Source organism: Suncus etruscus, chromosome 1 (assembly GCF_024139225.1).
Source record: "Suncus etruscus isolate mSunEtr1 chromosome 1, mSunEtr1.pri.cur, whole genome shotgun sequence".
Lineage (NCBI taxonomy): Eukaryota > Metazoa > Chordata > Mammalia > Eulipotyphla > Soricidae > Suncus > Suncus etruscus.
In genome coordinates, this window is record NC_064848.1 from 189,783,773 (window position 1) to 189,799,660 (window position 15,888).

A 15,888-nucleotide genomic window follows, 5' to 3' on the forward strand; every position below is an offset into this window, starting at 1 on the left:
CTTAAATCAGAAATGATCCTTAAACTAAAATCGTATACTAATGTCAAATGTATTCAAACTATTTATTATTTTTATCCATAAAATTCAAAAAAGTTGGGGCCAGAGCAGTGGCACAGTGGGCATTTGCCTTGCGCACAGCTGACCTAGGATGGACCTCAGTTCGATCCCCTGGCATCCCATATGATCCCCCAAGCCAGAAGCAGTTTCTGAGCACATAGCCAGGAATAACCCCTGAGCATCACCAGGTGTGGCTCAAAAACCAAAAAAAATAAAAATAAAAATAAAAAAATCTCATTAGTGGGCCCGGACAGATAGCACAGCTGTGTTTGCCTTGCAAGCAGCTGATCCAGGACCTAAGGTGGTTGGTTCGAATCCCTGTGTCCCATATGGTCCCCTGTGCCTGCCAGGAGCTATTTCTGAGCAGATAGCCAGGAGTAACCCCTGAGCACCACCGGGTGTGGCCCAAAAACCAAAAAAAAAAAAAAAAATAAAAAATAAAAAAATCTCATTAGTATTGACTTGTGGACTATTATGCACTGGTAGCATCAGACTTTTAGAATATTTAGAAAGATAACTTTCTTTCAGAAACTGCTGTTATTATCCTTCTACAACTAGACTGAAAGTGTTATTTGTTTTTAATCAGAAATTACTCCAGTGTTGATTATTACATTGTTTTCAATTAGGGACTTACTAATTCCTTCTCTGTGAGAAATAGATTTTTAAAAATATATGAAACGCATATTGTTCACTTATTGGCATTCTTTCCATGTGTTCTTCATTTCTCCTAGTCTGAGTGTATTTAAAATGTGCTTCTAAGATCTTGCTGCTTGTAAACCTGACATTATCTTCTATAGTACTCTCCATGTTAAGAGGTCCTAGGCTGGAAAACTGTACATTCATAGGGTCTTCTTAGCCCACTGATTCTCTAAACATGTTTCTCAGGAGCAACATGAATGCATTAAGATGATCTTTCTGCAACAGGGATCCTGGGTCTTGATCCCAGGGTTAACATGAATACTTGTTTTTATTCTGTTTTGTATATTTCTGGTTGTCTCTAATGGTATATCAGTTTTTCTTTTGTTATTTTTTTTTTCCGACTGTGTTTGTCTCATCTCCCTTCTTGTGATTCTCATTGCCTTTGAGTCGAAGAGGCACTTGTTTGTGTCTGCCTGAAGGTTCCATTTGTGCGTCTCCTTTGCCACTGGTTGGAGAATGTATCAGAAATGGCCTTGTGCTTTCGAAACCTTGATACCTGAAGCTGGCTCCATGTCCCTCTAGCCCATCGGGACTGCTCTGGAGTCCCCTCCTGTCACCTGTACTCTTTGTCGCACTGAAGGGTTGGCAATGTGCATGGTCTGGAGATGCTTCAATGGTTCCAGAGTTTGAAACTTTAAAGCTGTTTCTTAAGGTGTTACCGATAAGTGGAAGAAGAAACAAAGATGGCCCCATGATTTCATTTCCCAATGATATGAAAAACTAAAATGAATGCATTGGATGCCTTAGGTAACATGTTAATAGTACTGAAAGAAAATGCCTCTTTGCCTCCCCAGAGTACCCTTAAGGGAATGATTAACAGTGGGGTCAGGTACTACCCACATTGGATTCCTACATAAACCAGCATTTTTCCTCTCATTTCCTAGTAGAAGAAGCATGTGTGTACATAGGTACATATTTAAAACACATTAGGAAGTGTGTTTTAAAGTGTAGCTCTTTTTTATTTCCGGTGAGGAAATAAATCAAACCCAGGCCCCCACACCAGTGAGGTCTGCCACTGAGCCACATCCCAGGCTGTGATGCTCCTTGTCTTTGATAGTTGCCTATAAAAACTCCTTACCTTTCAGGGGCTGGAATGATGGCAGAGCTAGGAGTAAGCACTGAGTACCATTGAGCATGACCCCCAAACCAAAACTAGTAACAGCAAGAACATCTTGGTCATGTGTCTTGATAAAATGTCACAAACATAGATATTCCCAGCCATGAGAATCTCATGATGAATCTCAATGCATATTTGCCTTTTCAAGATTGAAGGACAATCAAGTTTAATGATTACATTAGTATTTTTGAGGGAAAATGTTTTTCCTCAGACCTCATCTCAAACCTACAGTGTTTAACATTTCTGAAAGTAGTAATTGAACAGTTTTGCCTAATGATATGCAGCCTTCTAGGTGATTCTAAGGTAGCATGTGAGAACATGCTAGAAAAAAGGGACCTTTAGCCTAGACAGACACTGAGGTATGAAGCACAGCTGCAAGTAGAGATCTCAGGCTAGTTGCCCAAATCTGCTTGGGAGTCATTTGTGTTGTTGCCGGACGACCTTTGTGCAGAGAAATCCTGGACCTGTTGTCTCATTTGGCTGCCCGGGCTCACCCTGGTTCAGCAGATGTGGGAAACTTCAGCTTGTCTCCCCCATGGCAGGATAGCCCCGATTTATCTCTGTCTGGCCTAATAATCTTTGTAGCTGAAGAGTCCTTTTGTCTTCCTAAACCCAAGCTCTTTCAAATCAGGTTGACTTAGACATTTGGCTTCTGGAGACCTGCTGAACACCTTTACTGGGGAAGTGAGATGTGATGTGAAGGCCAGCAGCACCTGCCCATGTGCAGGACAGAGTTACCAGCAGACACCAGAATCTTCTAGTGAAAGGAGCTGCTTTTCATAATTTTTTTTTCACATTTAATATTCTCTCACTACAACTTTTTTCTTTCCATGTGTCTCAGTAGAGACCTTGCCCTTTTGCTTATAGAGGTTAAAAGATTAGCCAAGGTTGTAGTCACGTGTTGTTTGGCTCCCTTCCCTTGAAGAAAGTCTATTTAGTTTCAGAGAAACATAGGCCCTAAAGCCTCCCCCAGATAGAATCTTGTTCTGAAAATCCATTTGGAGCAGATTTCCCTGGTAGTGTTCAGCAAAGTGGGGCCAGTGTCCCTCAGTGTAGTAGGCAAAGCTGCCTGTGTCAGGATCAGGGCCCGTGTAGGCTGGAACTGGGCTGAACCAGTGGTGGCTGGGGTGGGAACAATGGCCTGTATTTACTTACTTGTCCAGCCCATGGGGTTTGCTTGTGTCATTAGAATATATGCTTTTCTGAGATTTGTATAAACTAACCATCGCCCTTCCCCACCTCACAGAGTGTCACATTAAAGCCCAGGCAAATTCTACTCTTTCTGTTCATCTGTGTAGGGGACTCTCAACTTTGGTGGGATCAGGGTGGGCAACGGACCGACAGAGGAGGATGCTGAGATTATTCAGCATGACCAGCTCTCCACCCATTCAGAGGACGCGGAAGAGGTAAGATCCAGTGGCATGGGTGTCCTCTCCTTTCACCTCAGCTCTATCCTAGTCTTGTGTCCTACTAGCCCCTGCTCCAGTCTTCTGGAAAATACTAACGATCCCCTGCCTTCCAGACCTCTTAGGGCATCACAGTTTTTTCTAGTGGGCCCCTCAAAACAGCTCCAACCTGCATCGGTTTGTTCTGTTGTCCAACTTCTTGAATTCTCTGTGGCCTGCAGTACTCTGCATGCATGTCTCAGGAACTTGTCCCTCTCACAGAACAAAAATGGAGCCTGCCTCCCCCCATGCTCAGCTCTTCTTCCCTGAGGGAGCATCTTCATCCTTTGCCCCTTCCAAGAGCACCTTGAGTTGGTACCAGGACCCCTTGTTTAAAGTCTTTTCCCAACCATGTGCTCTTGTTGCAGACATTTTATTTGTGGCTTTTCCAATGGCCATTGCCCACTTTTTCTAGGGAGAGTAAATAGTAGTAAGGCTAAGTTTTAGATTTTTTTGTAATTATAACCTCCAAGCCACAGCTCTGCAAGTCCACTCTTTCTTGCCTTATTACTCATAGCATGAAGTCTCAAGTTGGAAATTGCCTCTTCTCCAGAAACTTTTTTTTTAAAGCTAATAGGAGTTGAGGATCCAAGTGACTGGATTTTTCAGTATGACCACTTTGACTCTGTGTATAACGTTTTAATAAATAAATCTCAAGGCTTGGGATGACTTTTAGAAATATGTATTTGAATGTTCTAATTGCTGCTGCTGTTGCTTTCTGTGGGGGCTGAGGAGGCCCCCTCCCCTGTGGTGGATCCACCAGGAAATAGCCCATAGCCTCTTGCACATGACTCGTGACCTTGTGTGTGGTGTGGCTTTTCCCACTAAGTGTAAATTTGTGTTTTCAAGCCTCCCGAGGACGAAGTGGTAAGACCCACGCTGGCTTTGCCTTCATGTCTCTCTGTGGCTTTCCTTTCCATCCTTGTGATCACTCTGCTGACCCTGCTACATCCTGGGGCCACCCATGACACCGTGTATCCTGCATCTCACTGGTCTTTTCTAACACACTCACGGGCCTATGTTCTGAGAATGCTCATCTCCACAAAGTGCATCTCATGCCCGTCCCCTGTGTCTTTGTCTCATCCAATACCTCTGAGAATGGCTTTCAGGGAGCTACAAGCAATGTCTGCTGTGGCATTCTTGGAGTGACTCCCCTTGGGAGCTACATCCCACTGGCTCTGCCTTCCTGTCTCCTGTGATGTTGTCGTTGTTCTGCCACCCAGAATCACTGTTCTGCCTGCTCCTCTGAGTGTTTCTGGTGAAAATGCACCCTTCCTCCCTGTCTGATACGCAGCAGTCTCTTCTGCTGCCCACATCATGCCCCCAGTGAGGCTCGCTGGACCTGGCTTGGCATCTCTGCTATGTTCACATGCCCCAGGGGGAGGTAGACAGCTTTTGGAAGGAAGCTTTTCCTGAAATGTGCCCCAGCCATAGCAGCCTAGTTATGTGAAAGAAGATAACATAATGCCAGACACACACAGAGATTCACAGAATGGAGCACATGGTGACTAAGCGTCCGGGTCATATCTGGAGTAGGATGTCTTCTAGCTCAGCAGTCATTCACTGAGCAATACATAAATGATGAATTGGGAAAAAAAATTTTTTTTTCATAAGGGCCTCGCTGCACTGTTTGCACCTTCCCAAAATTCTCCTGTGAAATGCCTAGACCCTAGAACCCTTCCTTTCCCAATTCTCCTGGCTCTCCAGTGGTGCAGTGGAATGAAATAGGATAGGCTCTGCTGTTCTGTGTTAAACAGATAGCACTGATGGGGACCAGAAAGAGAGAGTAAGAAAGAGAGCACCCTTGCATGTGGCCAACCGGGCTTAATCCCTGGCAATCCTATGGTAACCCCCAAACACTACTAGAAGTGATCCCTAAGCTCAAAACCAGAAGTAACCCCTGAGCATCGCCAGGTATAGCACTCTAAAACAAAAAATAAAACCAGACAACATTCAGCCTTCCTCGAACTGGGGGGCTCCCAGGAGTACATGTGTCCCAGAACTTTCTATACCTGGGCAGCCTGTGCCTCGGCACGGCTCTTCCTGAAGGTTTTTTCAGCTGAATGCCTGTGGCTCTCATAATTGTCAGAGACCTTATTGGTAGCCTAGTCTCAGGGAACTATAAATCAACAACCCCAATCACAGCCAGACTCCTCCCTTCCCCGGGATTCAGCTTCCTATAGCTTCCTTAAGTAGTCAAAGTATTCTGTGTATGCACAATTTGGTTCTTCACTAAAAACCTTAAGAAAACATTACAAATGAAACAGAATCCTTTTAAAAGTCCAACCTGCAGGGCCGAAGCAATAGCATCCACAGCAGTAGGGCATTTTCCTTGCATGTGGCCGACCTGGGACAGAGCCAGGTTCAATTCCCAGCATCCCACATGGTCCCCTGAACCTACCAGGAGCAATTTCTGAGCGCAGAGCCAGGAGTAACCCCCGAGTGCCACCAGATGTGGCCATGTGGCTCAAAAACCTAAATAAATAAATGTTTAAAAAAATTTTAAAAAGAGGGGCCGGAGAGATAGCACAGCGGCGTTTGCCTTGCAAGTAGCCGATCCAGGACCTAAGGTGGTTGTTTCGAATCCCGGCATCCCATATGGTCCCCCTGTGCCTGCCAGGAGCTGTTTCTGTGCAGATAGCCAGGAGTAACCCCTGAGCACCGCCGGGTGTGGCCCAAAAACAAAAACAAACAAAAAATTTTTAAAGAAGCCGGAGAGTCAGGGGGAAGGGAAAAAAAGAGGGGGACCCAAAGAGATAGCACAGCAGTAGGGCATTTGCCTTGCAAGCGGACCCAGGATCAACAGTGGTTCAAATCCTAGCATCCCATATACTCCCATGTGCCTGTCAGGAGCAATTTCTGAGCACAGAGCCAGGAGTAACTCCTGAGTGCTGCTGGGTGTGACCCAAAAAAAAAAAATTAAAACAAAACCCTGCTTCTCGAACTTTCCCATTCAGATTAACTGAAAACCTGCTGCCTATAATGGGGAGCAGTGTTCAGTGCAAGGGCAAAGCAAAGCAGGACATGCCAAAAAGTCACCCAGAAAGCCAGTTGGCCAAACTCAGGAGCACCCCCACTGAACTCCTCTCACTAGCTGCATTTGTACTTCCCACCATTCATTTGTCTTCTTGAGCCAAGCTCTATGCTCAGTGCTACAGAAACAGAGCCTTTACTCACTCCAACTGTGTTGAGATGACTTGAGGCTGGGGAATAAAAGTGCAACTCAGTGGGCAAGCACTGCACTGTGAGGGCCTAGGTTTGATCTCTGGCACCACGCACAGAAAAGTAGGCTCTTGGAGGGGTTGAAAGTAGTGCAAGAGTAGTGTGATGCACATGCCCATTCCCAGCATCTCATGGTCCCCTGGGTCTCTGAGCAGAATCAAATCTTCAGGCCTTTGTTCTGAACTAATAGCCTGATTGGCAGAGAATCTCCAGTCGGATTCCTGGACCCCCCTGAGCACCATTCAAGAATCCCACATTTCTCAAAAAGAGGTCTGTCAAAGCCAAAATTACATATAGAGATAAGGCATGATTGTTATGGCCAATTTGTTTGTCTTGTATATGGCCAACTACACTTCCAATTCCTGGCATCCCATATTGTCTCCTATGCCCCACCAGGAGTGATCCCTGAGAACAGAGCCAGGAGTAAGTCTTGAACATGGCCAGGTGTGGTCACAAACCCCTTTCCTCAACAACAACAACAAAAAAATTGTCTGGGAGATAGATTCTGGGTCAAAGCGAACCCAAAATGCACTGGAAGCCCAGTAGACCTGGGATGGGTTGGGATGAAGTGGGAAAGTAGGGACCAGGAATGGCTTCCCTAAGACTAGGCTTAGCCATCCCCCTCCCCAACAACTGTCTTGGGATGAGGGGTGGGGGCTGGTCTGTAGGTAGGTATTTACTTTAAAGGCACAGAGACCTATAGTAGAGCTGAGTATTCCCCTGGACTCAGCAGTCAGGAGGAGTATGAAGCTCAAGGTTGGTGAAACCGCCCGCGTAGAAGGGTTGGACACCTGGGAGACAGCCAGTGAAGCTCAAAATGGCACAGCTCGTGCTGAACCACCCAAGTGAGTATTATAGAACACATTGAATAGGGAATGAGCTGCATTTGGAGATAGATAAAGACGCAGGAGGGTCATGGGAGGCCTGGAGGCATTTGTAGGGGGTGTTGGAAAGGAAGTTGCTAATCGGAGAGGGAGGAAATAAAGGATGTTGGTCCCCTGGTGAGAATGAGTGAATATTCACACTGACTCCAGGGCCTAGTCATGCTCCTGAGGAAGGGGCAGCACATGGGGTAGCAGTAGGTCTCAGCTGGATCTGAGGAGCACAGTGAACTCGTCTCATTTGCTGACACAGAGGGGCCTCTCTGGTGCACCAGTGGAAGGCACAGTACAGCCAGTTAGTGATGGACACCTTAGAAGTGGAAGTGTCTACTGGGACTTCCACACTCATTCCCAGCCTCTGATGGGTGATGCTGAGGAAGAACTTTCAAGGCGTCAGAAAGGTGCTTTGATGGAGACCAAAAGGAACATCTAGAAAGGTTGAAAAAAACCAACGGGGGTCGGGGGGTCGGAGAAATAGCATGGAGGTAGGGTGTTTGCCTTGCATGCAGAAGGACGGTGGTTCGAATCCCGGCATCCCATATGGTCCCCCCAGCCTGCCAGGAGCGGTTTCTGAGTGTAGAGCCAGGAGTAACCCCTGAGCGCTGCCAGGTGTGACCCAAAAACCAAAAGAAAAAAAAAGGGGGGGAGATGACTGTCCCAAGAGGGAGAGGCCACAGTGATAGACATAGGCCCCATAAGATTGTGTGTTAATCTTATGCAGGGCTGTCAGGATAGTGCAAGGAGGGCTGATGTGAGGCTCAGAGAGAGGAAGGGCTGGCAGGTGAGGAGCAGAGGGGTGCTGAGGAAGGCAATGGAGGGGAGACAAGGAGTCTGCGGTGAGCCACAATCAGTCCTGAATGACTGAGTAGGTAGGGTAGGTCTGAGGGACAGACTTCCAAGTCCTGGCCTGGGCTTCCCACCATTGTCTTCCTCTATCTTCCTGAGGAGAAAGCTTGATTGAAGCAAAGTTGAGAAAGGAGACCAGAAGGATAATGTCCAGTAAAGAAGGCTCCTTCCCATCTTTTTCAATTTGTTCTTAATGGGAAGAACCCTAGTTGGAATAAGAATGCAGAAAGGGGGCTGGAGAGAGAGTATAGCATATAAGGTGCTTGCTTACCTTGCAGGCAGCCAGCCAACTGAGATTTGATTTCTGGACCCCTAATGGTCTCCCCAGGATCCTTGAGTGAGCCCTGAGCACAGCTGGAAGTAAACAAACCTGAGAATGCAGAAAGGGGTTGTGTGTAAGGGCAGCCCATTATCTCTGCCTTTGAAGAACTCTGGGAGTGAAGGCCCATGCTCCTTGGAGCCTGCCTTGTTCCTTCCTCTGCAAGGGCTTTAGGGTTCTGGCCACAGAGAGAGGAAACAGCTCAGCAGGGATTAACACTGCAAGGATCAGAATAACTGGCTTGCCCTAGAGTTCAGGACAACTTAGAAGCTTTTTCTGGGAAAGAAGCCCAGAAGTTATCTGGGTTAAATAGTCAAAGGTGAGAGAAAATGAAGTGCCCCCTTCCCCCAAAGGTGATGTGTCAGAGTGAGTCCTCCCTACTGCCCCTGAGCTGTCTAGCCTCACCAGCCAGTCCCTTTGCTGCTCCTGCCTTTGGATGATTCCCAGGGCATATCTGGGATCCTTGCAAAAGAGCCTGTGGACCTAAAGAATAGACTGAGCCAAGGACAGGGCAGGCCGAGGAGGTCCCAGAAGTCCTGGTTCTTCAGGGTGCAGCCTCTCATCCTGAAGCAGTGGGTGAGGGGAAGCTTGCTCCTGTGCTAGAACTGATCCTCAGTGAGAAAAGGAGAAGTCGGAGAAAGGCAGCTCCAGGACAATGAGAATGAACAGGAGACAATAGCTAGTCTGTCTAGCTCTAATCAATTCTCCAAGTAGAAATCTGTAATACTTTTGCCCAAAATTTTTCTGCATGCTCTCACAAGTCCTGGGGGAAAAGGAAGTTCTCTTGCATCTAACAGGTTGTAAAAAGTAACGGGGACCCTAGAATAGTATATGCATGAAAACCTATCATCAATAGTATCAAAAAATCACCGTACCTAAAATTAAAAAATTTTTTAAATAAAATAAGTCAAGAGGGGGCTGTAGTTTAAGTGGTGAACAGAGGCCTTCCAGCATACAAGGCCCTGGGTTCCCCTCCAACCCCACCCAACTGGACAGCTTCCACAACTCTGATCAGAATGACGTAAGGGAGGCGACTTTGGAGGTAGGTATTCCCAGGCAGTGTCTGGCCAGCTGCCTGTGCGGAGACCTTCCTAGCTTCAAGGTGCAGGGCACCCCCTGGGGAAAGCAAATCAGTCAGAAGCATGTACTAAAGCTAGGGTACAGTGGGTGAAGGTGAGCAGGGATACCCCATTGAAGGCTAAACCAAGCAGGAATTTAGCATTGTTGAGTCCACCCGCTGTGCTCAGGGGAAGATTGTGCAGCCCCAATTCTGCTCCTCCTGCACCTCATCTCCTCCTCAGCTCTTCTCTCTGGTTTCCTCCATGACAGTTTGATTTTGGAGACACCATGGTCCACCAGGCTATCCACACCATTGAGTACTGCCTGGGCTGCATCTCCAACACCGCCTCCTACCTGCGCCTCTGGGCCCTGAGCCTGGCTCATGCCCGTGAGTATTGTTTCTTTTTTTGTTGTTTTGTTTTTGTTTGTTTGTTTTTGGTCCACACTCGTTTGAATGCTCAGGGGTTACTCCTGGCTAAGCACTCAGAAATTGCCCCTGGCTTGGGGGGACCATATGGGACGCCGGGGGATCTAACCGTGGTCTTTCCTTGGCTAGCGCTTGCAAGGCAGACAGCTTACCTCTAGCGCCACCTCGCTGGCCCCGAGTATTGTTTCCTGCTGAGCAGCCGCGACGATTTCTTCATTCTCGGGCACCCTCAAAATAGGGGATTGGGGAAGGCTTAAATCGATTAGAAATTGTCACTGTGTTCAGATCCCTGAGAACTTTGAACCATAATCATTTGGTTGGCTGAGGTTGGCTCAGCAGATGGGCCTGCTCAGTCTGCCAGCAGACACATGGGGTGCAGGAACCACCACAGATGATGGGGCCACAGTACTGGGGCCAAATAACTTCTCTCTGTGTCTCTCCCTCTCCTCAGAACTGTCCGAGGTGCTTTGGACCATGGTGATCCACATCGGCCTGAGTATGAAGAGCTTGGCAGGCAGCCTGGCTCTGTTCTTCATCTTCACTGCCTTTGCCACTCTGACCGTGGCCATCCTCCTGATCATGGAGGGCCTCTCTGCCTTCCTGCATGCACTGCGGCTCCACTGGTGAGGGGTATGGGCTAGGGTGGGGAGTGGCCTCAGCTAAGTGAGGGTAGTTTTAACCTGTACCAACTCTTGCCTCTTCACTCAGTCTGTTTTTCTGTTACCTGTCACACTTGGAACTTTTTAGGGGGGAGGGTCAGGAAGGTTCTAGTAGGCACAGCTGCATTTGGGTCTCCAGGAGACTTTTCTCTTGTCACTGCTCTCAGCTTCCCTCTCCTCATTCTTCAGGGCTATTTGTGGTGGCCTAGAGGACCACAATGAGAGTTTTATTTTTGTCCTTGTTTGTTCATGGGTGTGGGGGCCAGATCCAGTGATGCTCAAAGGCTGTCTCACCAGGCATAGTGGTGGGATGGAGCCCAGGCCTTCTACAGGCTGTAGCCCTGTCAACTGACTCGACGTCCCTCTATTTGTCTGGTTTCTACTCTGGCAGATAACTTTTTCCTGCCTTCTGAGCCATGAAAACATCTCTGGATTATATTGTAAGTCTAGAAAGTCTATGGTGGGTGGGCTCAGGAGACCATATAGGATGCTGGGGATCTACTGTAGGTTGGCTGCGTGCAAGACAAACACCCTACCCACTGTCCTATCCCTCTGGCTCTGTGAATCATTTTTAAATATATCCCAAATGAGCATCCTGTCCTTTGTTTAGCTCCTTTACTTCTGTGAATCTCTTTCCTCCTAGATGTTTAATGATCCCTGTCTCCACTTTGTGGGCCTCAAGCTTCAGTGGCTGTGGCTTCTATCCATGGCATACCTGCCCTCTCTGTGCACACACAGTTCCCTGTGGGGAAGGAAGTCAGTGGGGTTCACAATCAAATGTCTTCCTCTCTGCTCTCCAGATATCTTAACCTGAATCTGAGAGACCTTCCCAGTCTCCTCCTCTGTGTCCTTCCTCCCCGAGAGCTGCTGTGGTGCCCTGACATTAGAAGTGCAGAAGCTGGGTGCAGCCGCCTTCCCTTGAAAGCACCTGCCCAGAGCAGCCTGTGCATGGTGCCACCGTTCTCCCCGCCTCTCCCGCCTGCCTGCCCAGCTGTTGTTTACTGTGCAGCCAGAGCCAGGGAGCTGGGTGTGCTGCGGGGGCTCAGCCTCTTGGCGACCAACCCCCTTCTCAGCTTATCAGCGTCCTCTCTCCCCAGCACATTTCCTCAGCCACTCAGTGTGAGGGAATGTCTGAGTAACCGGCCTGCGGTGACTCATTTGTTCTTACCCTCTTGGCTTCCTTCCCTTCCTATTTACCTCTCTGTCTCCCTGAACTCCAGGTTAAGGGAACAGTTACCACCCCATCTTGATTCCAGGCCAAGTAGGGAAGCCGTTACCTCCTCCCCTGGACAGGGTGGGTTACAAACCCAAACCCAGAATGTCGGGGACCTAAGCCCAGAATGTTCGAGCAAGGAGCCAGGCACAGCCCAATACCCCAGGGCTTGGGCTTGAGCTCCAAAGGGAGCAGAGACAGGATTTTTTGTGGCCTGACAAGTCCTTCCTCAGCTCACCTCTGGCCTTCAAGTGATTGCATCTTCCCTAGTCTCCCAAATAGGCGTGAGGGACAGAGGCTGAGAGCCAACCTCAGGTGTAGACTAGGTTAGGCCTGAACTCCAGTTCTGACTGAATGACTCTGAGGAGAGTGCTGGTCTCCCTGAACCCCACTCTCTCAATGAGAGGAGAATAATTTCCACCTGACAAAAGTGCTGTGGTTCAATGGGAAACCGTGTCAGTCATATTGTACTGGCACCTGATAAGTCTGTCTTCAAGTGCAGGGTCAAGGTTGCCATGGTGAGACACTGGATTGCTGTGGACACTACCTGTGTCCACTCCGGGATGAGGAGGCCCAGGGAACACACAGCATCTCAGGGCCCCTCAGATGTAGTTTGTAGGAACAGGCCCGTTAGACACATACTTCTGGGGTTTTGTGGAGTTTAAGGTAGTGACATATTGGGTGAAAGGGAGTAAAGCTGCCTCCATGCAGCTTTCAGAATCACATCTCTGCGCCCAAGAAGGAGGAGGGGAAAGCTGGTGCTCGCGCGCCCCCTCCTGGCCACTTGCAGGAATGCTGCAGGGAATCCTGGTCTTAAGGGGAGCTGTGTAGGGAGCTGAATGTAGGGACCCAGAGCTGCCAGCTGCGCCTGCTGTTAGTGGCTGGGTGGGCTTTGCAATTCTTTTTTTCTGGCACCCAACCAGATTGACTCTATGCTGTCACTACCAACCCCAGTTTTCAACTTGGGTTTCTTGATTCTAAGTGAACACTATCCTATCATACAAGTTCTGAGGAAGCAAGAAGGAAAACATCTGATTTGTCAATAAATAGGGATGAAGGGCTGGATAGATAGCACAGCAGCAGGGTGTTTGCCTTGCAAGCGGCCAACCTGGGACAGACCCGGGTTTGATTCCTGGTATCCCATATGGTCCCCAAGCCTGCTAGGAGTGATTTCTGAGCACAGAGCCAGGAATAACCCCTGAGCCCCACCTGGTGTGGTCAAAAAAATATATATATATATATATATATATATATATATATATAGTGATGAGGCAACATTATCCCAAAAGGCCAGCATGCATGCTTTGTTTGTGGCAGCCCAAGTTCCATACCTAGTACTGCATGGTCCCCCATGCACTGCCAGAAGCAAGCCCTGAGCTTGAGCCAGGAGTATCCCCTGAGAACTATGTACCACCCCCTTAAAAAAAAAGGGCAATTTCCCCACCTCCTAGTTTTACATCAACTTCATATAGAAGCACAATAATGTGGATAGCAAATAGCTGTGAGCGGATTGGCAAGCTAACCCACTCATTCTTGCTCCTTCTGGATTCTACCCTCTTGGCTGTCTGGCCTCCCATAATTGGAAATCTTCTTTTCAGAAAAGGCAAGGACAGGGAGCTGGCTCACCGTTATAACTCTGGACACAAAACCAGTGCTCATGCAGGGCCTGTTGCCCAGCATCCACGTTTAGAGGGCAGAGTCCATGTGTGAGCAGACGTGTGTGAGCTCACTGACAGCTAGGCTGGTAGCTGAGGGGACACCATGAAGCTTTGGGTAGTGGCTGCCCCCAGTGCAGAAAATCCAAAGTACAGCTCATAACTGATCTGCTCAGGGGTAGTCAGACAGGCATAGAGTTACCGAGAGGGTCAGACACAGCCTGGCCTGGAACCATCTTACTGAAGTCGACACCCACACAAGGGAAGGGGGAGGCTGTACCCCCTTCCCATTAGTCAAAGAAACAGACAGACAGACCTTGGGGTGGGTGGCCAACAGGCTTCTTTTGGTGCTTTCTCTGGCAGGGAGAGGGTTGAGCCTGACCTTGGCAGTGTCCCTCCACCCCATCTGCAGGAGTCAGGAACTCAGCAGAACCTAGTGCTCCCCCCTTCCTCCTGCCAGGCCCCCAGAGGTGTGATATATGGAGGGATGCTTGGGGATGACCCATGGGCACAAGGAAACTTGACTTGCCCTGTTAGGGGTTAGAATCGTTCATGTGGTCACAGCTGTGGAAACTCCAGGGGGACTTGCCCGCCAGCTGGCTCTATATTGACTGAAAGGGAGCATGTCTGCCCATCTGCCTGTCCATCCCAATACTTGCAGTTGTTGGGAAATAACTCTCACCACAGGCACACAGAAATTCTCCCTTTCCAGCTGGCTCTCCCTGAGGAGGCCTCTCCAGTGAGAACCTGCAGAAGACTTCTTTGGGGTGTGTGGGTGAATCCCAAGTTGGCCTAGGGCTGCTCTCACCAGGAATCCCATACCTGAAGGCCAGAAATTTCCCTCCAGGACCCCATTTCTCTGGGAGAACTTGATTCAGGCATTGCTGGGAACCCACCTGATTTGGAGGCCTTGGCATCCCTGCCCGGTGGCCCTGGGATTGTGGAGAGGAAGATGGTCCATTCTGACTCCCACATCCTAAATCTTGTTTCACTTCTTTTCCCAGGGACAGAGCTGGCTACTCTGTTACTTTGTCTTCTTCCTGCCCATTTGATTGTCTCCCAGGGCCCAGGCCTCCTTCCCACTCCTCAATCCTCAGCCTCGTCCTCCCTCCCTGGCTTTGAGCAGGGCCAGCAGCAGAATTGAGGGGCTGAGGCCTGGAGCTGGCGTGATTTGCAGGGTGCTGGTGGCCCCCATCAGCCAGTGGAAACTATTCCTCAGGGCAGTGCTCCTTGGCTTTTTTTTCTCCTCTGAATCATGCATTTTTCTGCCCATATTTGGTGGTCATTTGGCGGCCAGGCAGTCATCCAGGGGCGTCTGCAGGGGGAACAGCGCCAAGCTGCCTGGCCGTGCTGGCAGGAACCAAGTCTTCCTGCTCCTCCCAGGCCCCCAGAGTGGCCACAAAGAGTGTTGAGCCCTGGGAAGGGAGTTGAGTCGCTCGTGTTCCTCTCAGTCCCCAAGAGGAGAATTCTCTCTCAGATGTTTTTGTAGTTGGAGAATATTTTGCCATGGCTCTGAGGAGACTTCCCCTCCCTACTGCCTCCTTTCCTGGGAATTTCCTCCCCCTGAATTGAAAGACCCAGTATTCACTTGCAATCCTCCTGACAGGAAAACACAGGAAACCGGCACTTCTCGGGTCCTGGCTTGAGTGTTCGGCTCTCTGGAGCTGGACAGCAACCTTGCCAGCAGAGGGTTTGGGGGGAATTCATGCAGTAAACTCGCCTCTGTGTCCTGCCTGCCAAAGGTTGACCCTGGGCTCCATGGCGGATGGGCCATAACCACAGCTGCTTTCCTAGGCCTGGTCAGGACCATGGGAATGGAGGCTGCAGGGGTGGGGTGCAACTTTCTGACTCCACCATGAGCCGCCAACCAACTTTCTTCTTCCCTCTCCCCAGGGTCGAGTTCCAGAATAAATTCTACAGCGGGACCGGTTTTAAGTTCTTGCCTTTCTCCTTCGAGCACATTCTAGAAGGGAAGTTCGACGAGTGAGCCGGCCACCTCCCCGTCCACAGTGATCACTGTGGGTTGTGACTCCTGGGTGTCAGGACCACCCTGTCACCCCGACACCCCTTTCGCGCCGCTGTGAGTCGTTGTTAGCTAGCTCTGGTCCTCCCTGTCCTCCGCATTGTGTGTAGTGCCGTGACTCTAGAGGGCAGTGGGGCTTGGATTGTCCCCATCTTTTCCCTACGCCCTATAGGCACCAGCCTCGCCCTCCCTGCCCCTCTGGGTGAAGCTGCTGGAGCCCCTTCACACCCTCGAAAAGACTGTGCCCAGGCCTTTGCCCTTCTGGT

At 49.2% G+C, this 15,888-nt stretch overlaps 1 protein-coding gene across 7 annotated transcripts in view; it reads left to right on the forward strand.

The window, feature by feature from the left end:
* The window catches only part of ATP6V0A1 (ATPase H+ transporting V0 subunit a1), a 78,121-nt gene extending 62,233 nt beyond the window's left edge, over nucleotides 1–15,888 (forward strand). For 4 of the 7 annotated variants that reach the window (XM_049779058.1, XM_049779061.1, XM_049779060.1 and 1 more), the window contains 5 exons: nucleotides 3,172–3,279; nucleotides 4,168–4,185; nucleotides 9,916–10,033; nucleotides 10,524–10,695; nucleotides 15,493–15,888. In XM_049779058.1, the coding sequence (XP_049635015.1) occupies nucleotides 3,172–3,279; nucleotides 4,168–4,185; nucleotides 9,916–10,033; nucleotides 10,524–10,695; nucleotides 15,493–15,586 (510 nt within the window). In that variant the 3' untranslated portion in view covers nucleotides 15,587–15,888. The remainder of the gene's footprint in view (nucleotides 1–3,171; nucleotides 3,280–4,167; nucleotides 4,186–9,915; nucleotides 10,034–10,523; nucleotides 10,696–15,492) is intronic. The other 3 variants (XM_049779059.1, XM_049779062.1, XM_049779064.1) reach the window with 1 other exon arrangement.